The sequence below is a fragment of the Arachis ipaensis genome, chromosome B5 (assembly GCF_059453495.1).
Source record: "Arachis ipaensis isolate K30076 ecotype BB chromosome B5, ASM5945349v1, whole genome shotgun sequence".
Lineage (NCBI taxonomy): Eukaryota > Viridiplantae > Streptophyta > Magnoliopsida > Fabales > Fabaceae > Arachis > Arachis ipaensis.
In genome coordinates this window covers 17,152,005-17,177,961 of record NC_142440.1, presented here as the reverse complement: position 1 = coordinate 17,177,961, position 25,957 = coordinate 17,152,005, and the positions used below count along the sequence as shown (strand labels likewise).

The window sequence follows — 25,957 nt, the reverse complement described above, 5'->3', positions numbered from 1 at the left end:
GTTCTCATACCTTGCCAAGAGTTTATTTTGCAGTTATTTATTTATTTTTATTGCTTGAAAATATACCTGTGCGCATTGCCCAAACTCAACATCCCCCAATTTACAAGACTCATAACCAATAATAAGAACATACCTCCCTGCAATTCCTTGAGAAGACGACCCGAGGTTTAAATACTCGGTTATCAATTTTAAAAGGAGTTTGTTACTTGTGACAACCAAAACGTTTGTACGAAGGGATTTCTGTCGGTTTAGAGACTATATCTACAACGCGACTGTTTTTATGACATTCTTTACTGGTAAAAATCCCAACGTCAAATGGCGCCGTTGCCGGAGAATTGCAAATGTGTGCCTTATTATTGGTTATTGTAAATATTTTTTTTGATTTTTTGCTTGTTTATTTGTTTTTATTTTTGCTTTTTCATAGATTAAGAGGTTATTGGTTTTTATAAAAAAAAAAAATTTTTTTCAAAAATTTGTTCTTAGTGTTCATCTTGATCTTCAAGTTGTTTTTCGCGTTCATCTTGACCTTCAAGATGTTCTTAGTTGTTTTCTTCGTTTTGATCTAAAAATTTGAAATTTGGTGTCATTTTACTGTTTTTCTCTTTTCACATTAAATTCAAAACTATTTTTATTATTTTTTTTCGAAAAAAAAAATTTCAGATTTTTATTTTTAAAATTTTTATCTTATCTTATTTCAAAAATCAAATTTCAAAATTCAAATTTAAAAATTTTCAAATTTCAAATTTCAAATTTCAAAAATTCAAATTTCAAAATTTCAAATTTCAAATTTTAAAATTTAATTTTCAAATTCAAAATTTAAATAACCTTTTAATTTAAATTTGTTTTTATTTTCATTTTTTATTTTTATTTTGCTACTATGAACTCTCACCCCTTGGGCTATGAGTCTGGTTACAATTATGTTGCAGGAAGAAGAAATTACAATGAGAACAGGCATCAAGGTTGGAACAATCAAAGATGGGAGGAGCCACAAGGATTTAATCAACCCTCATGGCAACAACCACCTCCAATGGACTATCAACAACCACCATCATATGTCTATGAACCTCCTCAACACAACTTGGGACCGCCATACTCACAAGCCTCTTTCCACCATTCGCCTCCATATGACCCTAACCCACATCCACCATACCAACCACCTTATGAACCAAATGAACCATACATAGATCCACCCCAAACCTCCATGGAGAGAGCACTTACCGATCTAAACTCTACTATACGAGCTCTCGCCGCCCAAATCAGACCACCAAATACCTTTAACAATCAACCCTCAAGCTCTAGTGCACTTCCTTTTCAATCACAGAATAATGATCTCCGTATCCCACCACCACCTCAATATCTGCCATCTCCATATCCATCAATCCAAGAGCACTATGATCCTACCTATGATAACCGAGTGCATCAAGAGACAAAGGATCGTTTCAAGGAAACAGTGGATCGATTTCAGGCAACCACTCAACAACTGGAGCAAGCATTAATTCAATGGGCTTCTAGGCACTCAAATATACAAGGATCAGCCACAGCTCCATGTGGACAGTCTAGTGAAGAGCGTAGCATGAAGGAGATACCAGAAACCCCAGTGGACAAGACAGAGAATGAATTTGTACTAGAACAAGTAGAAGAAGCTGTCATTGTTCAAGAAGAAGAAGAAGTGGTTGAAGACTTAGGAGATGCAGAACCTCCATGGGAAAGTCAAGACATAGAGCCTCCTTCCAAGACGGTTGTAATTGATGCTGAGGAGGGTGTACAACCTCCTAAGCATATCATAGTTGAAAACTTGGAAGAGGTTGATCAAGAGATGAAGATTCAAGAAGAAGAAGCACAACCTCCCATGCCCTTGGAAAGCAATGAAGAGGAGATTGAATTGAAAGAGAGCTACCAAGAGGAAGAGGTTGAAATTGAAGAAGCTTGCAAAGAGGTGGTAATTATCAGAGAAGAGCACAAGGGAGTGGAACTTGCAATTTCATTAAAAATACCTCCCCCTAAGTTGCCATCATCCTTCACAACATTCAAGTGGGTAAAATTCATATCCCATAGCTTTCTAATCCCACTTGAATATGGGCTACTGGAGACGGATGGTCAACTTAGAGCTCTTTGTGGCATTAAGAGTAAGAGGAAGATGGTCAGTGGTAAGAATTGTCCTGTAAGGTTCATTATGGTTGGAAGCTTTAAGTTTAAATGCAAAGGTTGGTGTAAAGCTCAGTTGAATGGGTCTAGGAAGTTGTTTGGACTCTTCAGTGAGAATTCTAAAGCTGAACCACCCGGATGGAATCATGATAATCAACTTGAAGACGGGTGTAAAAGTAAGGTTTGGGATCCTGAAATCTGTTCTGACATTTGTCACCCCGGGAGCCTAAGAATCTGTTTGAAGCTTCTTAAGGGCTTTACATGCTTAGTTTGGGACCCCGGAGGCTAATGGAAGTACAAACATTGGTGGGGATTCCTAGATCAGTACAAGCATAAACCACCATAACAGGAAGCTCATCAAATGTCCAACTTAAGGGCTTTAACTAAAAGTGCTAGGTGGGAGACAACCCACCATGGTATGATCGTTCTTTTTCATTTTTATTTAGTTTTATTTGTTTTCGAGTGTTATTTTATTATGTTGAACCTGAAGTTTTGCATCACATTCATATTAACACTGCATTCTACATTTCTCAGATTACAAAAAAAAAAGCGAGCACGCGACGCGACCACATCAGCGACGCGTCCGCGTCGCAAGGAGATGGAAGACAATATTAATATAAACAGAGAGTTTCGCAGGAGCAGCGCTGGAGGCGTGCCAATGGCACAAATCACCCCACGTGACTGCGTCGCTAACGCGACCGCGTCACCTGGGAATAATGGCCTCCCACGTGACCGCGTCACCCACGCGGCCGCGTGACCTGAAAATCGACGTCACCCGGGTGCATGGCCGAAAGTTGAGCTGGAGTTGGGCTGGAATCGTGCTGGAAGCCCAAGCCTCACCACGCGAACGCGTGCCCCACGCGTCCGCATCATATCCCCATGATGGCCACTCACGCGATCGCGTCAACCACGCGACCGCGTCACCCAGGATTTTGGCAATACTAAGTTTTGAACAGAGAGTTGTGCGACCGCGAGGCTGCACTCGCGCCACTAGCACAAATCAAGTCACGCGATCGCGTGCCCTACGCGTCCGCGTCGCCTAACCTTATTGCGCACCACGCGACCGCGTCACCCACGCGACCGCGTCGGCGGCGTCGCACAACCTATCCAGATTAGTGCCAATTTTCTTATCTTTTCTTCTCCGAATCCTTATTCTCTTATCTTTTCTTATTTCTTTCTTCTTCCTTTCTTATTTTATCTCACTCCCATTCTAGTTTATTTAAATTTATTTGCATACTCTCATTCATTGCATATTTTTATTTTTCTAAAATTATTATTGGTGTTCAAATATTCTTATTCAACTGTTACATATTTTCTAGTATTTTCTTGATGCTTAGTGACTTGTTTTAATTCTGATTGAGTAATATTATTTAAATCAATGCCAATCTTTTATACTTGTATTACTTTTACATTGATATGAATTTATATTATCTCTCCTTACCCACACTCTCTCCCTCATTGTTGCAATATTTTGCACCACTAGTATGCCATGTGCTTCTATTGTTTTCTCACTTGCATGTTGTAGCTACCATGTAATTGAGACCCTCACTTTTGGCATTAACCAACCCATGTTTTATTTGTTTTCTATCTTTTCTTTGGGTTACTTTCCTTCCCTTTTTCTTTTAGGATGGCCACCAGGAAGAGAACCGGAAGACGTTCACATGGGAGAGACAAACAAGTTCCTATGCACATTCCTTGATGAGAAAAGCTTCAGTTGAAACAACCCATCCACCTGCAAATCTCAGCATGCACCGAGGACGGTGCAATCTTTAAGTGTGGGGAGGTCAATATCGATCTCCATGGGTTAGTTATTTCCTGACTCAACACCAAAATTTTTATTTTATTTGTTTTTTTTAATTGCATATTTGTTTGATTTTTTGCATATTTTACCACTTGGTTGAAGTAATATTTTCTTTTTCAAGAAACCTTTTAGAGCATTTCACTAATTTGAATAAAATTTAATATTACACTTGTTTGAAGAAATATTATACTGGAACATGGTTTAGAGCTCGAACACACAAAACCTGTGAGATTTTGAGCCTATTTGAATTGGTTGCATTTTTCAACCAATATTTTATTTTTGATGTGTGTTTTTCTCTCAAAAAAATGTGATCTTTGTCTTGCCTAATTCTATATTTCCATAATTTGATGTATACATGCACTTATATGATTGAGGTCTTTATTTCACTGAGCTTACATACCCATATGGCCTTACCTTTCATTATCCCTTGCAAACCAATTTTGAGCCTATGGTACCCCCTTTGTTCTTTTTATTTAGCACATCATTAACTCTAAGCGGAAAATAATAATGTCCTTAATTTGAATCCTTAATTAGCTTAGACTAGTGAGAGTGCTTATAATTTAAGTGTGGAAAAAGTAGGTTTGGAAACATTTGGTTTGAGAATTGAATATGTTAGAATTTTCTGAAAATGTGAAAGAATGTTAAGAATATGTTCATGCATTCAATACTTTAATCATATGCATTGAGAAAAACAAAAAAAATAATATAAAAAAAATAAAAATAAAGGAGAAAAAGAAAAGAAAAAGAGCAAATAATAAAAGGGGACAAAATGCCCCAAAGTAAGTGGTGAAAGCAATGCATATGTACTGTACTTGAAATTAGAATGCATGAATATGTGGAAAACATGGTTAATGGATGGTTAGATGTTGTATTATGATTACATGGATTGCATGATTACATGGATGGTTAGATGTTGTATTATACACTACCAGTGAGGGTTCGATGCTCAATTCCTTGTTCCCTGCTTTCATGAGCTATTTTCTTCTTCAAGTCTATTTGTACTTCATTTTTTTTTATGATTTGAATTAGTGAAATCCAGTTCATATTTGTTCTTGAAGGATTTTTTTATTTTAACCAAGTAGGTAAAAACATCTTAGCATGTAGTTGCATTCATAGGTTGCATTTCATACCATTCCTCTTCATCTTTATAGCTTCTCTTGAGCTTAGCATGAGGACATGCTAGTGTTTAAGTGTGGGGAGGTTGATAAACCACTATTTTATGGTTTATCTTGTACTCAATTGAGTAGTTTTTATTAACTCTTTACCCACTTATTCATACTATTTGCATGGTTTTATATTTCCTTCATAATTATGTGCTTTGATTGAAAACATGTTTCTTTGGACTTATATTTGCTAATATTAATCCTCTCTTATTACCATTAGATGCCTTGATATGTGTGTTAAGTGTTTTCAGAGATTATAGGACAGGAATGGCTCAGAGGATGGAAAGGAAGCATGCAAAAATGGAAGGAATACAAAAAGTTGGAGAAATTGCTAAGCTGTCCAGCCTGACCTCTCTGCACTCAAACAGCTATAACTTTAGCTACATAGGTCCAAATGGCGTAGTTCCAGTTGCGTTGGAAAGCTAACGTCCGGGCTTCGATTTTATATATAATATTCTATAGTTCTCCTGATGCTAGGCGACGCGACCGCGTGATCCATGCGGCCGCATCGCAGTGACGGAAATCCAGCATGGCAAAATTCGAAACCAGTGAATTCTGGACTGTTTTTGACCCAGTTTGCGGCCCAGAAAACACAGATTAAAGGCTATAAAGTGAGAGAATACATCCATTCATGAGGAGACTCTCACAATTCACAAATTTTAGGAGTAGATGTAGTTTTTAGAGAGAGAGGTTCTCTCCTCTCTCTTAGGATTAGGATTTAGGATTTCTCTTAGTTTTAGGAGTGACTCTCAATCCCAGGTTCAATGTTCTTTTATTGCTTTTCTCAATTTTGTTTATGACTCTCTATGTTTAGATTGATTTTCTATTTAATATATCTTGAGGTATTTCAGACTTATGATTGCTTTCTTTAATTTATTAAAGTTCTCGATTTATCCAAATTATTTTCATTCAAGTAGAATTTCTTCCCTTTTGGCTTTGGTTAAATAATTGGTGACTCTTGAGTTATCAAACTCATTGTTGATTGAAAATTGGAATTCTTCAAGAATTAATTCATCCACTTAACTTACCTCCATAGTTAGAGGTTAATAAAGTGGGAGAAAAATCCAATTCTCATTACAATTGATAAGGATAACTGGGATAGGACCTCCAGTTCTCATACCTTGCCAAGAGTTTATTTTGCAGTTATTTATTTATTTTTATTGCTTGAAAATATACCTGTGCGCATTGCCCAAACTCAACATCCCCCAATTGACAAGACTCATAACCAATAATAAGAACATACCTCCCTGCAATTCCTTGAGAAGACGACCCGAGGTTTAAATACTCGGTTATCAATTTTAAAAGGGGTTTATTACTTGTGACAACCAAAACGTTTGTACGAAGGGATTTCTGTCGGTTTAGAGACTATATCTACAACGCGACTGTTTTTATGACATTCTTTACTGGCAAAAATCCCAACGTCAATGCACCTTCAAAGAGATCCGAAATCAATATAACCCGGATATTGTTATTCTATTAGAAACTAAGATTAATGGTGATAATGCTAGAAATATTATCAATGGTTCAATAACTTTATTGTTGAGGAAGCCCAAGGTTCAGGGGTGCACACAAATTGAATATGGCCAAAATTTTGATACGATCCACACTAATCTCATCATATTAGATCGAATCTAATATCCACATTTTTTGTGCTTAGATCCGATCCGATACACAAATTTGCGGATAGATCGGATATCAGATACATCCGAAAAATAAAAATTATGTTTAATTTTAAAAAAATCAACAAAATAAAAAAAGTAAAACCCTAATTCCGCATCAATGTTTACCTAAAATAGATCAATTACAGCTACCACAACAATAACAAAGATATACATTCCAAAAATTAAAAACAAAATTTTTCAATAGTAAAACTCGAAAGATGATGCAGAAACAACCAGAAACAAGTCTGCATTTCAAAAATCAAAGAATAAACAGAATTAAAAAGATAAATTTAGTAGTAAAAATAGAAGTGAAATGAGCTGAAGCATATTTGCACTACAGATACACAAGTAGAAGGAAGAAACTAGAAAATGGCGAGGAGTAGCGGCGAGCACGCGAGGAGCAACAGCGAGTGGCGAGCGAAGAGCACAAAGAACAGTGATCGTGTGGTGAGGAGGAGTCGAGGAGTGAAGTGAGGTGAGATGACCTACCGTCTAGAGCAAGGGGTGAGGTGAGATGAACTGCTGTTTGGAGCAAGCAGTGAGGTGAGGTGAGTAAGGACAGAAGCAGAAAGGGAAGAGAAAGGGAAAGGGTGAACGAGAGTTAGAGAGGTGTGACGGCAGCATAAGGGATTAGCTTTCGAATGCTAAAATAAGTATATATTTTTATTTATTTATTATTTATTTATTTATTTTGCGAATATGCGGATCGAATCTACGGATACTTGTGGGATATCCATGATTCGATCCTATTAGAGTGCAGATCAGATCTTATTCGATCTGATGTCTCTGCGGATCGGATAATATCCATAATTTGTGGATTGGATGTGGATGAATACTATAAATCTGTGGATATTATCCAATCCATATTCACCCCTACCAAGGTTTTGTTGGTGGTATTTAGATTTGTTGGAAAGACACTAGCTTTAATATACTGTGTTGGAGTAGGACCAGGAGTATATCCATGCCAAGATTGTCAAATCCAACAGGGAGGAGTAGTACCTTACAGCAGTTTACGCCAGCCCTCAACCCGACAATAGAAGACATCTCTGGCCAAAAATTCAAAAGTTAGCTAATAACATGGATAAACCTTGGCTTATTGCTAGTGATTTTAATGAGATCAAAGAACCATCAGAGAAGAAGGGAGGAAGCCCTACGGATGCTAGAAATAGCAACAATTTTGCATATTGGATCAATAACTGTGGTCTCATTGACCTTGGATTTGTTGGTTCTAGATACACTTGGAGAGGGTCAGTTTGGAATGGTTATGACAGACTGTTTAAAAGACTCGACCAAGCTTTATCCAACCCTGAGTGGAGACTCAAACATCATGAAGAAATCGTGAAAATTCTTCCTAAGACTAATTCTGACCACCACCCCATTCTCATTATTTAAAATGCAAACTCCACTGTTAAAAAGGAAAGGTCATTCAAATTTGAGGTTATGTGGTCCTTTTATCCTGAGTTCAATAAATTCTTGCAAGATTCATGAAACAAATGTGCAACACCTTGAGAAAGGTTACCAAATATTTAACCATCTGGAACAAGAAAGTTTTTGGCAATATTTTCAAGACCAAAAGAAGGATTCTGAATAGAATTGCTGGGATACAAAGATGTATAACTATGACCAAAATCTTTACTTAGACCAACTGGAAGTTTCACTGAACAAGGAACATAATGACATTCTAGATAAAGAAGAGGCATTTTGGCTACAAAAATAGAGGGAACAATAGATCACTAAAGGTGATAGGAACACTAAGTTCCACCATACCAAGACTATCATTCACATAAGGAAAAACAGGATTCTAAAATTAAGAAACCAACATGGTGAATGGATTAAAAAGGAAGATTAACTCAAGAATCACGTCATTGACTACTTCAAGAACCTGTACAACGAAGAGGTACATATCTCTCCTCTCCACTTAGATACATTATCTCTTCCTAATTTGGACCTTCTATTTGCAAGAGTATGGAAGCAAAACCTACTTAATTGGGGATAAAGAAAGCTCTTTTCAGCATAGGGACATTCAAAGCTCTGGGAGAAGATGGATTCCCAGCTGCGCTTTTCAAGAACAACTGGGACCTTATAAAAGGAAAAGTTTGTGACTTCATTCAAAACTATTATCTCTAGCTCAACTCCATTCAGAAAGCAAATGCTACCCTCATCGCTCTCATTCTAAAAATTCAACATCCGAAATTTGTTTCCCAATTCAGATCTATAGCCTTATATAATGTGAGGTACAAAATCCTATCTAAAATCCTAGTTCAAAGAATCAAACCATACATCAATGATAGGATATTCTCACATCAATCGAGTTTCATCCCTAGCTGAAAGATTCAAGACAACATCCTCATATCAAAGGAAGTCATGCACTCCATGAAGAGGATTAGAGGAAGAAATTAAAAGGTATATGGCAATCAAAATTAATTTTGAAAAAGCCTACGATTGAATCAACTGGAACTTCATTCAAGAGAGAATGAGAGAGTTTGGACTACCCAATAGACTTAACAACTTAATCATGGAGGGCGTGAAATCAGTAAACTACAGTGTGCTTTGGAACGGAAACAAAACTGAGTCCTTTAGCCCTTCGAAAGGGATAAGTCAAGAATATCCAATCTCTCCTTATTTTTTTGTTATATGTATGGATAAACTTTCTTAACACATAGAACAAGAAGTCAACAAAGGAAATTGGAACCCTTTTACAGTTGGAAGAAATGGTATGCAAATCCTTCACTTGATGTTAGCGGACGTTTTACTTCCTTTTGCAGAAGCAACCTCTCAACAAATGGAGAAAATTAATAGCATTTTGGAGAATTTTTGCAAGGAAGTAGGTATGAAAGTAAATTCCTTATATCTACTATTGCTTTCTCTAAAAATACTCCAACTTTGACCAGAACCAATGTTGCTAACACATCGGGCTTCAAAGAAAACAATGCTTTAGGGAGGTACTTGGGGGCAATGCTAAATAACCAAAGGAAAGGAAAAGATGACTTCAAGACTGTTTTGGAAAGAGTTCAAAGAAAACTAAAAGGCTAGAAAAGTAAATGTCTTTCCCTAGCAGGAAGAATTATGTTAGCACTGCACAATCAATTATAATCCTAAGAATTGATTTCGATATGCAACACGGAAGAATTCCTAAGTCTATTTGCAATGACATTGAGAAGGCTCAAAGAAACTTCATTTGGGGAGATGAATAAAAGGAGAACGCATGCTATCAATTGAAAAACATTATGTAAACCCAAACATGATGAGGGATTTGGGTTCCAAAACCTATAAACCATGAATGATGCTTTTCTTCTAAAAATTATATGCCAATTGAAACAAAACTATGAAACCCTTTGGGCAAAGAAGTTTTGTGAGAAATACCAGCACAACAACATTTAACAAGCACAACCCAATTCAAGAAAGTTAGACTCTCATCTTTGGAAAGAATTGATCAAACTCTGGCTCGTGTTCCAAAACCATACTATCACTTTTGTGGGAGATGGTCTTACTACTAAGTTCTAGACTAACACTTGGGTTGAAGGAGAAGAAAACCAAATCAGCCATGCAATCAGAGATGAGATTGATATAGATAACACTGTTTGGGAATGGACCAATGATAGAGATGAATGGGATCAAGTGAAGCTGAAGAACTTCTTACAAGAGTCCATCAGATTGAAGATCATAGCACAACCTCCCCCTAGTAATGACAACGGCATTGACAGAGTGGCATGGAAACACACAGAAGATGGGAACTTCTGCATTTCGACGACTTGCAAGGCGTTTGCTTACTGGAGCGACCTTGTAGATTCCAACTAGAGCTGTAACACCCTAATATTCAAATCCTTATGCTCGAGTCATAAGTCAATGATAATAAGGTGGTACGACTCTCAAGGTGGATTTTTTTAATACATAAATATAAGTAAAATTGAAAGGAGTAGTAATCGAGAAACCTAAAAAGGAGTAAAAATAAAATCGCGAAGTCGTATCACTCACGCATCGACAACTAAAAGATAAAGCGTGAAGTCGAAAGCGTTATAAGGATAAAGTCATAAAGGAGAATAAGAGAAGGACAGTATATAGATATATAACATAAGTAAATAGCCATTAGTCGCGACCCGCGAAGTTTAGGCCGGCTAGGGTACAGTATAACAGTTGTTGACAACAGAATCTCCTAATCTCTCCCAAAAGAAACATAAGAGCCTCTATAGGCAAGTTCAAAAGAGTTCAATACATAATATAAGCTTTTCAAAATAAAGGTGGAGAGATTCTAAGCAAAATATAAGGTAGAAAATATAAAGATCTTCGCCAGCTCTCAGATGAACCACAGCTCACTTCTAAGCACCTGGACCTGTATCTGAAAAACAAGAGATATATACGGAATGAGAACCACCGACCCATGGGTTCCCAGTACGGTAAAAGTGCCAGATAAATACAATACATTGTAATAAAAACTCACTAAGCATCCTAAACATCCTTTCACAAAATATTCATCCTATGTTCTCGCTAATCCATAAATAGGCAACTGTCAGAAGGGAATGCTAAATCTGATTAATATTTTTCATGCTTCCCAACTTTCTAACTCTCTGACAATTCACAATCAGAATTATAAACGAAACCATCCCCAACCATTCTGTCTCAGCAATTCTATATCGTTACCTCATATCCTCACATGGAGCAAGTGAAATCACTTTACTGCGTCTACCCAGGGAGCTCAAATTATCTCATTCTCTACCTGGAGCAAGTGAAAATCACTTCACTGCGTCTACCCAGGGATCTCAATTACCTCATTCAATAATCATCATCATTATTCTATTACATCATCGACTCATCTCATCAAGAACAGCCCTCTGTCGTGCATCCCCAACTCAAGTTATTCACAATCATTATCATAATCACACAACACCCACACTAGTGTTTATTCACGGGGGCAAGCTCATCCGAAACTTTCACAGTGTCCGGCCACACTTATGACATAGGGTCAGCAGAATCTCGAATCTCAACCTGGAGCAAGTGGAGCCGACCCACTGCATCTACCCTAGGAAATCCGACACTCAGATAGTTTCAATCTCAAATCATACTCGACTAGGAGCAAGTGGGGGCTAACCACTACATCAACCCCAGGAGTCTCAAAACCAAACCCGGAATAAGTGGAATCACTCCACTGTATCTACCCAAGTAGGTATGTCTCACCACATCCCAGAGCAAGTGGATCAATGCCACTGCATATACCCAGGTAGGTATATTTCACCACATCTCGGAGCAAGTGGGGTGAAACCACAACCCTTGCGTCTACCCGGGGAGCCTCTATACTAACCAACTTGGAGCAAGTGGGGCGCAACCACAACCCTTGCATCTACCCAGGAGGTACCTTCTCATATGCCCAGGAGGAACCAAGGAGGGGATCCTAACCTCCCACCATCTCGCAGGGGGCGATTTTACAATACCAGGAAGAATAAGGAAGGGGATCCTCACCTTCTTTCATTTCTCTGGGGTAGCACTTTCGAGAAAGAGAGCTCAAGATAAAACAATCATTCAAAATCATATTTTCATTTCTAGCTATAAATCAATATTTATCACAGCCATCCGGCTCATAACACAACCCATAACGAGCCAATAATCATTATTAAATACAGCCCTTCGGCTCACGGCATACACCACACTTCCATCATCACCCTCAATAACTCATACAATCATCATTACTCATCATTTATCATTGATTCTCACTTTACTTCATCCACAAGTTACCACATGTCCTAGCTTCTTTTCATTACTAGGCATACTATAAAGATTAAGGACTTAGAGGATGAAAATGGAGGCTTAGAAGTCTCAAATTCGGCTTTAAAAACTCAAAAATCAACTTTTGCTGAAAACAGGGTCTCGTGTGTGCATTGCCCATGCGCACGTGTGGAAAGCGGAAAAAGGAAGTGACACGTGAGCGACGCCCATGCGCACGCATGAAAAGGTGGAAAAGTAGAGTGACGCGTGCGCATTAGCCACGCGTACGCGTGGGTGCGTTTTGTGCTCCTCGCGCAAAACCAGAACAGTACCCGCACAACTCTCTGGATTTTCTACTGGGCATCTGCATTAATACAGTGAAGCGTATGCGTCGGCTAGGCGCACGCGTGAGAGGGTAAAAACTGTGAGTGATGCATGCGCGTCGGCCGAGCATGCGCGTCGAAGTACGTTTTACCAAAAATCTTACTAAGTTAAAAAGCTGCAGGATTACATTTTCAAACCCCAAACTTCCGACACACATAACTTATTCTACAAAATTCCTTTTTCAACCATTCTGAAACCGTTGGAAAGATCGTTGAATAAACTTTCATAAAAATCCAGTTTTGAAGAATTCATAACTCCAAGCTCCGAGTTACGCACCGCCGAAATTGGTCAAAAATCAGTTTTTACCCAAAAACAGAAATTACCAATTTTTCCAATGTTCACAAGCCAAATTTATTTCCACTCATCCAAATGACCACAACCCAACCACATTCACATAATTACACTCAACCAAAACCAAACTTACCTCATCTACACAATTTCACCCAAAACTATCAAATTCCACACCTCAATTCCTCAAACCTTATTATTCAATAATCAAACCAATTATTCACACATTCAATATCTAAAATCCATCCAATCTCTTATATCATTACACAATACACACATCAACTTACCTTCCTTACCTCTTTCTGGCCTCCGGTCCAAATTCACAATTTAAATGCATATTCCACAACCAACATTCATTATCCAATTCATCAAATTCTCAACACACCAAACATACAAATTCACACAATTCTCAACCCAATCATTAATTCACATTACATATCAACTATGCATATTAGTACCAACCATTTACACAATCCAAACTTATCCTAGGGGCATCTAGCCTAGGAATTCTCATCACACCACACAGTACTTAAATGAAACTTAAACTGTACCTCTTGTAGCCAAAATAATTGAGCTTCTTCTTGAGAGCCTCCACCAACCCTTAGCTCCAAGCCTCACAAAGGCCCCACAAGCAATATCAATCTACCAATTGTGCACCAAAATCACCCAATACTCTAACATAATCAATTTTCACACTTATAATCAACCTAGAATTCATGAAATTGATAAATCACAAGGGCTAGAGGGTTCCTTACCGTAACCCACGAAATTGGTTGATGGAACTCACCAATGGCTCATACTAGAGCACTCCTAAACAACCAAAATCACAAGATTTCCTCAAAACCCAAACCAAATTCGAATTTAAAGAGGAAAATGAAAAATGGGCAGAGGAAGTGGGATACTCACCACAAAACTTAGATAGAATTGTAGAGGATGAGAAGAGCGATGCGTGACCGTAAATGGATCATCAATCGGAGTTCCGGAGAGAAAGTTTTGGTGATTTGAAAATTGATGGAGATAGGATTTTCTCTCTTCTTCCTCTCTTCTCCATAGCTGCGCCCCAAACCCCTTTCTTTAGAGTTAATGAGCTGAAATACTCAAAACTAATGTTTATATATGTTGGGTCTTGGGCCCACTTTAGTCCGGTTCACTTGGTTTAGTCCGTTGGCCCAATTTTGGGCCAAAACCTCTAAGATTAGAGTTTTAAATCGTATTTTAAATATTTCCATCTTCCCAAATTATAAATTCTTATTTCTTAAAATTATTCACGTCTAATTAATTTTCTCAGCCACAATACCGGACAGATCGCAGCCAGTACTGCCGGTCAAATTTCCAGTGCACATTTTTATTCAGAAAACTATGTTTTTCAACTCAGAAAAATTCACTGAGTCCAAATATCATATTTAAATTATCAAATTCCGATTGCTAAATTTTCTAACCATATTCGCTCCTATTTAATTTATTATTTAATTAATTACGGTTTGACCGAGTTTTACATTCTACCCCCTAACAGAAATTTTTGCCCTCGAAAATTCCATCCGCCACCATGAGTACGTGAGCGTAGTCTGCCTCTATATCCAACGTATAGTAGTCCCAAGGTCTTTTTTCTTTGCGCGCTTCCGTTGCCGCGCTCTGATTCCTTTATCTCTGAGGATCTCGATCATTCATCAACGCCAACCAACAGCCTCGTTCATTACTTTCATTCCCTCATCAACTCACATCTTATCAAATCTCAAATCATATCATGAATAATATCACCATCATCATTAATTATAGTCATCATCCCACATCACTATAATCAACCAAAAATTATCACCATACCTTAATCATACTCCATCACTATCCTCACTCTCTGTCAAGTCAATTACCACTAATCACAGGTCAACTCCAAGCATAACCTCCAGACTTACTTTCTTATTCCCAAACCCTTGAATCTATATATATATATATATATATATATATATATATATATATATATATATATATATATATATATATATATATATATATATATATATATATATATATATTGCTGTTTTAAAGTCTTTGACTAATTAATCAAAACTTCCTTCATTTTTTAGAAGTCAAATGAGATTGAAATAATAAGTTAACAAAATCATAAGAATCTGATTTTCTTTAATAATTTATAAAAGCATTCGAAACACATCTCGTTTGTTAAAGTTACTCAAATCAAAAATCATTTTCAAAACCATAACCAACACTCTTTCAAATTCTTGGAAAATTTCGACAGCACCTCCCCTAAAAGCTGGAGTTTACCACCCGTCACGGGTTCCCTCAAACCAATCTCAGTACAATATCAGCATTTCAATTTAATAGTTTTAAAATTTGTCTTTCAAAACCAATCATTATAAATTTCAATCTAAATCCAAGGCCACCATGACCAAATATCATAGTACTCATCTCTCAAACACAACGACTTGAACTCACTCATCATCTAAATCCAATTACGCATCAACGATCATTTCCTAGTCCATTTCAAAACCATCAAAGTTCATAGCCACAATTTATCCCAATTATCTAGAATCATTATCTGCATTAGTTCACTAACCTTTTAGGTACTCAAAGCATAAAGTATTTCTAATCATATCCTACTGATGAGCGGATAATTTATACGCTTTTTGGCATTATTTTTAGTAGGTTTTTAGTAGAATCTAGTTACTTTTAGGGATGTTTTCATTAGTTTTTATGTTAAATTCACATTTCTGGACTTTACTATGAGTTTGTGTGTTTTTTTGTGATTTTAGGTATTTTCTGGCTGAAATTGAGGGACTTGAGCAAAAATCATATTCAGAGGTTGAAGAAGAACTGCTGATGCTGTTGGATTCTGACCTCCCTGCACTCAAAGTGGATTTTCTGGAGCTATAGAACTCAAAATGGAGCGCTCCCAATTGCGTTGGAAAGTAGACATCCAGGGCTTTCCAGCAATATATAATAGTCCATACTTTGGCCGATTTAAATGATGTAAAAGGGCGTTGAACGCCAGTTCTACGCTGCTGTCTGGAGTTAAACGCCAGAAACACGTTACAAGCCAGAGTTGAACGCCAGAAATACGTTACAAACTGGCGTTCAACTCCAAGAAAGACCTCTCCACGTGTAAACTTCAAGCTCAGCCCAAGCAAACACCAAGTGGGCCCCGGAAGTGGATTTATGCATCAATTACTTACTTCTGTAAACCCTAGTAACTAGTTTAGTATAAATAGGACTTTTTACTATTGTATTAGTCATCGGGGGACGTCTAGTTCTTAGATCATAGGGGCTGGCCATTCGGCCATGCCTGAACCTTTCACTTATGTATTTTTCAACGGTAGAGTTTCTGCACTCCATAGATTAAGGTGTGGAGCTCTGCTGTTCCTCATGAATTAATGCAAAGTACTACTGTTTCTCTATTCAATTCAACTTATTCCGCTTCTAAGATATTCATTCGCACTTCAACATGAATGTGATGAACGTGACAATCATCATCATTCCCTATGAACGCGTGCCTGACAACCACTTCCGTTCTACCTTCGATTGAATGATTATCTCTTGGATCTCTTAATCAGAATCTTCGTGGTATAAGCTAGATTGATGGCGGCATTCATGAGAATCCGGAAAGTCTAAACCTTGTCTGTGGTATTCCGAGTAGGATTCTGGGATTGAATGACTGTGACGAACTTCAAACTCACGAGTGCTGGGCATAGTGACAGACGCAAAAGGAGGGTGAATCCTATTCCAGTATGATCGAGAACCTCAGATGATTAGCCGTGCTGTGACAGAGCATTTGGACCATTTTCACAAGAGGATAGGATGCAGCCATTGACCACGGTGATGCCTCCAGATGATTAGCCATGCAGTGACAGCGCATAGGACCATTTTCCAGAGAGGATGAAAAGTAGCCTTTGACAATGGTGATATCCTTACATAAAGCCAGCCATAGAAAGGAGTAGGACTGATTAGATGAAGACAGCAGGGAAGCAGAAGTTTAGAGGGACGAAAGCATGTCTATACCTTTATCTGAAATTCTCACCAATGATATACATAAGTATTTCTATCTTTATTTTCTATTTATTTATTAGTATTTTCGAAAACTCCATAATCAATTATTATCCGCCTGACTGAGATTTACAAGATGACCATAGCTTGCTTCATACCAACAATCTTCGTGAGATCGACCCTTACTCACGTAAGGTTTTATTACTTGGACGACCCAGTGCACGTGCTGGTTAGTTGTATCGAAGTTGTGAATGAAAAACGATTTATTAAGACGTGCGTGCAGAGTTTTTGGTGCCGTTGCCTGAGATCACAATTTCGTGCACCAAGTTTTTAGCGCCGTTGCTGGGGATCGTTCGAGTTTGGACAACTGACGGTTCATCTTGTTGCTCAGATTAGGTACTTCTCTTTTTGTTTTATTTTCAAAAATTTTTCAAAAAATTTTTCAAAAATTTCTCCTTTGTTTTCGAAAAAAAAAATTTTCAATAATCTTTCAAAAATTTCTCATCTGTTTTCGAAAATTATTTCAGAATTTTTAAGAATGAATTCTAGTGTTTCATGAAACATGTTGAAGCCTGACTGGCTGTAAAGCCATGTCTAATTCTTTTGGATAGGGGCTTCCAACCATCAGCATAGAGGCAAGTTAATTTGAATATCAGCTGTTGCATGCCTGATTTGTATCTTCTAAAGCTTGGCTGGCTATTAAGCCATGCCTAACCCTCAGATTGGAGCTTTAGACTAAGAGTACAAGATTCCTAGAATTCATATTAAAAATTTTGAAATCCTTATTTTCTTTTTTTTTTCTATATGTTTTTTCGAAAATAATATACAAAACTCCAAAAAAAAATTAATAAAATCATAAAAATAAAAAAATGTTTTGTGTCTTTTCTTGTTTTTCATATGTATTCTTGAATTCATAGTGTCTGAACATGAAAGATTTCTAAGTTTGGTGTCTTGCATGTTTTCTTTGCATTAAAAATTTTTCAAAAATATGTTCTTGATGTTCATCATGATCTTCAAAGTGTTCTTGGTATTCATCTTGACATTCATAGCATTCTCGCATGCATTCATTGTTTTGATCCAAAATTCTCATGCATTGCATCATTTTCACGTTTTTCTCTTTCATCATAAAAAAATTCAAAAATAAAAAAAAATCTTCCCCTTTTTCTCTCTCAAAATTTCAAAAATTAGATTTGAATTTTTCAAAAATTTTTAAAATCTAGTTGTTTTTATGAGTCAAATCAAATTTTCAATTTAAAAATCTTATCTTTTTCAAAATCTTTTTCAAAAATCAAATCTTTTTCATTTTTTTATTTATTTTCGAAAATTATAAAAATATTTTTCAAAAATCTTTTCTTAATCTTATATCATAATTTTCGAAAATCACATCATCAATTAATGTTTTGATTCAAAAATTCAAGTTTGTTACTTGCTTGTTAAGAAAGATTCAAACTTTAAGTTCTAGAATCATATCTTGTGATTTCTTGTGAATCAAGTCATTAATTGTGATTTTAAAAAATCAAATCTTTTTTCAAAACTAATTTCAATCATATCTTTTCAAAAATATCTTTTTATCTTATCTTTTTCAAAATCATATCTTTTTCAAAAATTTGATTTTAAAATATCTTTTCTAACTTCTTATCTTCTTATCTTTTCAAAATTGATTTTCAAATTTGTTTCAACTAACTAACTAACTTTTTGTTTGTTTCTTATCTTTTTCAAAACTACCTAACTAACTCTCCCTCTCTAATTTTCGAAAATATCTCCATCTTTTTCAAAAATTCTTTTTAATTAACTAATTATTTTTATTTTTGATTTTAATTTTATTCCTAATTTTCAAAAATTACTAACCTTTTTCAAAAACTAATTTCGAAACTCACTAACCATTTTTCAAAAATAATTTTCGAAAATCCTCTTCCTCTCTCATCTCCTTCTATTTATTTATTCATCTACTAACACTTCTCTTCATCTCACATCTCTGCTCTCCTCACCCTTGTGTTTCTTTCTTTACATTATATTCTTTTCTTCTTCTACTCACACATGGGAACCTCTATACCTGGGTAAAAAGGATCCCTATTATTATTATTTTTCTGTTCCCTCTTTTTCATATGAGCAGGAGCAAGGACAAGAATATTCTTGTTGAAGCAGATCCAGAACCTGAAAGGACTCTGAAGAGAAAACTAAGAGAAGATAAATTACAACAATCCAGCAAGCACCTTTCAGAAATTTTCGGACAAGAAGAGGAGATGGCAGCCGAAAATAATAATAATGCAAGGAGGATGCTTGGTGAATTTACTGCACCTAATTCCAATTTACATGGAAGAAGCATCTCCATCCCTACCATTGGAGCAAACAACTTTGAGCTGAAACCTCAATTAGTTTCTCTGATGTAGCAGAACTGCAAGTTTCATGGACTTCCATCTAAAGATCCTTTTCAGTTCTTAACTAAATTTTTGCATATCTGTGATATTGTTAAGACTAATGGAGTAGATCCTGAAGTCTACAGGCTCATACTTTTCCCTTTTGCTGTAAGAGACAGAGCTAGAGTATGGTTGGACTCTCAACCCAAAGATAGCCTGAACTCTTGGGATAAGCTGGTCACGGCTTTCTTAGCCAAGTTCTTTCCTCCTCAAAAGCTGAGCAAGTTTAGAGTGGATGTTCAAACCTTCAAACAGAAAGAAGGTCAATCCCTCTATGAAGCTTGGGAGAGATACAAGCAACTTTCCAAAAAGTGTCCTTCTGACATGCTTTCAGAATGGACCATCCTGGATATATTCTATGATGGTCTGTCTGAATTAGCTAAGATGTCATTGGATACTTCTGCAGGTGGATCCATTCACCTAAAGAAAATGCCTGCAGAAGCTCAAGAACTCATTGACATGGTTGCTAATAACCAGTTCATGTACACTTCTGAGAGGAACCCTGTGAGTAATGGGACGCCTCAGAAGAAGGGAGTTCTTGAAATTGATACTCTGAATGCCATATTGGCTCAGAATAAAATATTGACTCAGCAAGTCAATATGATTTCTCAGAGTCTGAAGGGAATGCAAGCTGCATCCAACAGTACTCAAGAGGCATCTTCTGAAGAAGAAGCTTATGATCCTGAGAACCTTGCAATAGCAGAGGTGAATTACATGGGTGAACCATATGGAAACACCTATAATCCCTCATGGAGAAATCACCCAAATCTCTCATGGAAGGATCAACAAAAACCTCAACAAGGCTTTAATAATGGTAGAAGAAATAGGTTTAACAATAGTAAACTTTTTCCATCATCCACTCAGCAACAGACAGAGAACTCTGAGCAAAATACCTCTAATTTAGCAAACTTAGTCTCTGATCTATCTAAGGCCACTGTAAGTTTCATGAATGAAACAAGGTCCTCCATTAGAAATTTGGAGGCACAAGTGGGCCAGCTGAGTAAAAGAGTCATTGAAATCCCTCCTAGTACTCTCCCAAGCAATACAGAAGAAAATCCAAAAGGAGAGTGCAAGGCCATTGAAATGACCATCATGGCCGAACCCACAAGAGAGGAGAAGGACGTGAATCCCAAGGAGGAAGACCTCCTGGGACGTCCAGTGATCAATAAGGAGTTTCCCTTTGAGGAACCAAAGGAATCTGAGGCTCATCTAGAGACCATAGAGATTCCATTAAACCTCCTTATGCCATTCATGAGCTCTGATGAGTATTCCTCTTCTGAAGAGAATGAGGATGTTACTAAGGAGCAAGTTACCAGGTACCTTGGTGCAATCATGAAGCTGAATGCCAAATTATTTGGTATTGAAACTTGGGAAGATGAACCTCCCTTGTTCACCAATGAACAAAGTGATCTGGATCAACTGACATTACCTCAGAAGAAACAGGATCTTGGAAAGTTCTTAATACCTTGTACCATAGGCACCATGATCTTTGAAAAGGTTTGTGTGACCTTGGTTCAGGGATAAACCTCATGCCCCTCTCTGTAATAGAGAAACTGGGAATCTTTGGGGTGCAAGCTACCAAAATCTCATTAGAGATGGCAGAAAATTCAAGAAAACAGGCTTATGGACAAGTAGAGGACGTGTTAGTAAAAGTTGAAGGCCTTTACATCCCTGCCGATATCATAGTTCTAGATACTGGGAAGGATGAGGATGAATCCATCATCCTTGGAAGACCCTTCCTAGCCACAGCAAGAGCTGTAATTGATGTTGATAGAGGCGAACTAGTCCTTCAATTGAATGAGGACTCCCTTGTGTTTAAAACTCAAGGTCATCCTTCTGTAAACATGGAAAAGAGGCACAGTAAACTTCTCTCAAAACAGAGTCAACCAGAGCCCCCACAGTTAAACCCTAAGTTTGGTGTTGAACTCCCATATCCAAACTCTAAGTTTGGTGTTGGGGAGTCTCAACAATGCTCTGAACATCTGTGAGGCTCCATGAGAGCCCACTGTCAAGCTATTGACATTAAAGAAGCGCTTGTTGGGAGGCAACCCAATTTTTATTTATCTAATTTTATTTTTATTTTTATTTTTTTCATGTTTTATTAGGTTCATGATCATGTGGAGTCACAAAATAAATATAAAAATTGAAAACGGAATCAAAAACAGCAGAAGAAAAATCACACCCTGGAGAAGGATCTCACTGGCGTTTAAACGCCAGTAAGGAGCATCTGTCTGGCGTTCAACGCCAGAACAGAGCATGTTCCTGGCGTTGAACGCCAGAAACAAGCAGCATCCTGGCGTTCAGACGCCAGAAATGCGCAGTGAAGAAGAGCTGGCGCTGAACGCCAGAAACAAGCATCTGGCTGGCGTTCAATGCCAGAAATATGCTGCATCTGGGCGTTGAACGCCCAGAACAAGCATCAATTCAGCGTTTAAATGCTAGAATTGCATGCAAAGGAATTTTACATGCCTGATTGGTGTAGGGATGCAATTCCTTGACACCTCAGGATCTGTGGACCCCACAGGATCATCTCAGCATCTGTGGATCCCACAGGATCCCCACCTACCACCACTCACTCTCCTCCCTCTTCTCAATGTTCACCCTCCCTTCCCTATATAAAGCCCTCCATTCCTCTTCATTTTCACACAACACAACCCTCTCTTCCCCTTCTTGGCCGAATACACCTCTCCCTCCTCTCCTCCATATTTTCTTCTTCTTCTTCATCTATTCTTTCTTCTCTTGCTCGAGGGCGAGCAATATTCTAAGTTTGGTGTGGTAAAAGCATAAGCTTTTTGTTTTTCCATTACCATTGATGGTACCTAAGAAAAAAGAAAAAAATAGAAAAAAAAAGGGAAGACAAAAGCTTCCACCTCCAAGTCATGGGAAATGGAGAGATACATGTAAAGGATCTATAGCTCAGTGGTAGAACATTTGACTGCAAATCAAGAGATCCCTGAGATACCTCAGGGGATACATTTTCCCCCACACAATTATTGGGAGCAACTAAGGATAGGAGCACCAAAATCACTAGGGATCAAGCAACAGAGACAAGGAAGAGACATAGAAGAGCTCAAGGACATCATTGGTTCCTCAAGGAGAAAACGCCACCATCACTAAGGTGGACTCATTCCTTGTTCTTAAACTTTCTGTTTTTAGTTTTCTTATGTTAAATGTTTATCTATGTTTGTGTCTTTATTACACGATCATTAGTGTCTAAGTGTCTATGCCTTAAAGTAGTGAATATGAATCCATCACCTCTCTTAAATGAAAAATGTTTTAAAAACAAAAGAACAAGAAGTACATGAGTTTCGAATTTATCCTTGAACTTAGTTTAATTATATTGATGTGGTGACAATACTTTTTGTTTTCTGAATGAATGCTTGAACAGTGCATATGTCTTTTGAAGTTGGTGTTTTAGAATGTTAAATATGTTGGCTCTTGAAAGAATGATGACAAGGAGACATGCTATTTGATAATCTGAAAAATCATAAAAATGATTCTTGAAGCAAGAAAAAGCAGCAAAGAACAAAGCTTGCAGAAAAAAAATAGAAAGAAAAAGAAAAAGCAAGTAGAAAAAGCCAAAGCTCTTAAAACCAAAAGGCAAGAGCAAAAAGCCAATAGCCCTTAAAACCAAAAGGCAAGTGAAAACTTGAGACTGAGCGGTTAAAATCAAGGTCGAAAGCAAAAGAAGAGTGTGCTTAAGAACCCTGGACACCTCTAATTGGGGACTTTAGGAAAGCTGAGTCACAATCTGAAAAGGTTCACCCAATTATGTGTCTATGGCATTTATGTATCCGGTGGTAATACTGGAAAACAAAGTGCTTAGGGCCACGGCCAAGACTCATAAAGTAGCTGTGTTCAAGAATCAACATACTGAACTAGGAGAATCAATAACACTATCTGAACTCTGAGTTCCTATAGATGCTAATCATTCTGAACCTCAATGGATAAAGTGAGATGCCAAAACTATTCAAGAGGCAAAAAGCTACAAGTCCCGCTCATCTGATTGGAGCTATGTTTCATTGATAGTTTGGAATTTATAGTATATTCTCTTCTTTTTATCCTATTTGATTTTCAGTTGCTTGGGGACAAGCAACAATTTAAGTTTGGTGTTGTGATGAGCGGATAATTTATACGCTTTTTGGCATTGTTTTTAGTATGTTTTTAGTAGAATCTAGTTACTTTTAGGGATGTTTTCATTAGTTTTTATGTTAAATTCACATTTCTGGACTTTACTATGAGTTTGTGTATTTTTCTGTGATTTCAGGTATTTTCTGGCTGAAATTGAGGGACTTGAGCAAAAATCAGATTCAGAGGTTGAAGAAGGACTGCTGATGCTGTTGGATTCTGACCTCCCTGCACTCAAAGTGGATTTTCTGGAGCTACAGAACTCAAAATGGCACGCTCCCAATTGCGTTGGAAAGTAGACATTCAGGGATTTCCAGCAATATATAATAGTCCATACATTGGCCGAGTTTAGATGACGTAAAAGAGCGTTGAACTCCAGTTCTACGCTGCAGTCTGGAGTTAAACGCCAGCAACACGTTACAAGCCAGAGTTGAACGCCAGAAATACGTTACAAACTGACGTTCAACTCCAAGAAAGACCTCTCCACGTGGAAACTTCAAGATCATCCCAAGCACACACCAAGTGGGCCTCGGAAGTGGATTTATGCATCAATTACTTACTTCTGTAAACCCTAGTAACTAGTTTAGTATAAATAGGAGTTTTTACTATTGTGTTAGTCATCGGGGGACGTCTAGTTCTTAGATCATAGGGGCTGGCCATTCGGCCATGCCTGAATCTTTCACTTATGTATTTTTCAACGGTAGAGTTTCTGCACTCCATAGATTAAGGTGTGGAGCTCTGCTGTTCCTCATGAATTAATGCAAAGTACTACTGTTTCTCTATTCAATTCAACTTATTCCGCTTCTAAGATATTCATTCGCACTTCAACATAAATGTGATGAACGTGACAATCATCATCATTCCCTATGAACGCGTGCCTGACAACCACTTCCGTTCTACCTTCGATTGAATGATTATCTCTTGGATCTCTTAATCAGAATCTTCGTGGTATAAGCTAGATTGATGGCGGCATTCATGAGAATCCGGAAAGTCTAAACCTTGTCTGTGGTATTCCGAGTAGGATTCTGGGATTGAATGACTGTGACGAACTTCAAACTCGCGAGTGCTGGGCGTAGTGATAGACGCAAAAGGACGGTGAATCGTATTCCAGTATGATCGAGAACCTCAAATGATTAGCCGTGCTGTGACAGAGCATTTGGACCATTTTCACAAGAGGATAGGATGCAGCCATTGACCACGGTGATGCCTCCAGATGATTAGCCATGCAGTGACAGCGCATAGGACCATTTTCCAGAGAGGATGAAAAGTAGCCATTGACAATGGTGATGTCCTTACATAAAGCCAGCCATAGAAAGGAGTAGGACTTATTGGATGAAGACAGCAGGGAAGCAGAAGTTTAGAGGGACGAAAGCATCTCTATACCTTTATCTGAAATTCTCACCAATGATATACATAAGTATTTCTATCTTTATTTTCTATTTATTTATTAGTATTTTCGAAAACTCCATAATCAATTATTATCCGCCTGACTGAGATTTACAAGATGACCATAGCTTGCTTCATACCAACAATCTCCGTGGGATCGACCCTTACTCACGTAAGGTTTTATTACTTGGACGACCCAGTGCACTTGCTGGTTAGTTGTATCGAAGTTGTGAATAAAAAACGATTTATTAAGATGTGCGTATAGAGTTTTTGCCACCTTTCCAGCAGTTTGTCACTTTCTAGCAGTTTTGTCTGTATTTTATTTTGACAATCTGTGTCCTACTCTGGCTGTTTGTCCTGTTTCGACAATTTCATCTACATTATTTTTTAGCAGTTTTATCTGTGTCTATTCTTTCTGTTTTTACAATTTTTTTATTCTATTATTTTAATAAATTTCAAACTCAAAGTGTCATTTAAGTTTAAAGAGATATAAGAAAATAAAAAATATTATTATTATAGTTGTTAGTTAGTTGTTGTTATATATATATATATAATCTTAGCTTGTATTATATGATACACAAATTAAATAAAAAAAAAACCATTTTCTTAGTCTTCTCTCTTGACTTAAAAACTACACATATCTGTACCACATGATTAAGCAAACACAAACATACATACATATACATTATTTGCATCATAACCATCACGAGATAAGATATGCAAATTAATATGCAACATGTATATCTCGTGATATGCAAGTGTTCAAATAATGAGACAAGTAACGTACATAATATATGAATGTAATATCGTTGTTGGGTCTCCAGAATGGACCACATTGTATTGGCACCTTTCTTCACTGCTTCGAGCTATAATATACAGTGTTTATATATAATA

The 25,957-nt window shown here is 37.2% G+C and overlaps 1 protein-coding gene and 1 non-coding gene across 2 annotated transcripts in view; both read right to left on the bottom strand.

The window, feature by feature from the left end:
- Window positions 1-8,296: 8,296 nt before the first annotated feature.
- LOC148563480 (uncharacterized) overlaps window positions 8,297-25,957 on the bottom strand; it is a 54,372-nt gene continuing 36,711 nt past the window's right edge. The window contains exon 3 of the mRNA XM_088486824.1: window positions 8,297-8,427. Coding sequence (XP_088342950.1) covers window positions 8,297-8,427 — 131 coding nt within the window. The remainder of the gene's footprint in view (window positions 8,428-25,957) is intronic.
- LOC148563483 (small nucleolar RNA R71) lies at window positions 19,772-19,875 on the bottom strand. The gene has a single exon (XR_015885228.1). It is a non-coding gene; the product is annotated as a small nucleolar RNA R71 (small nucleolar RNA).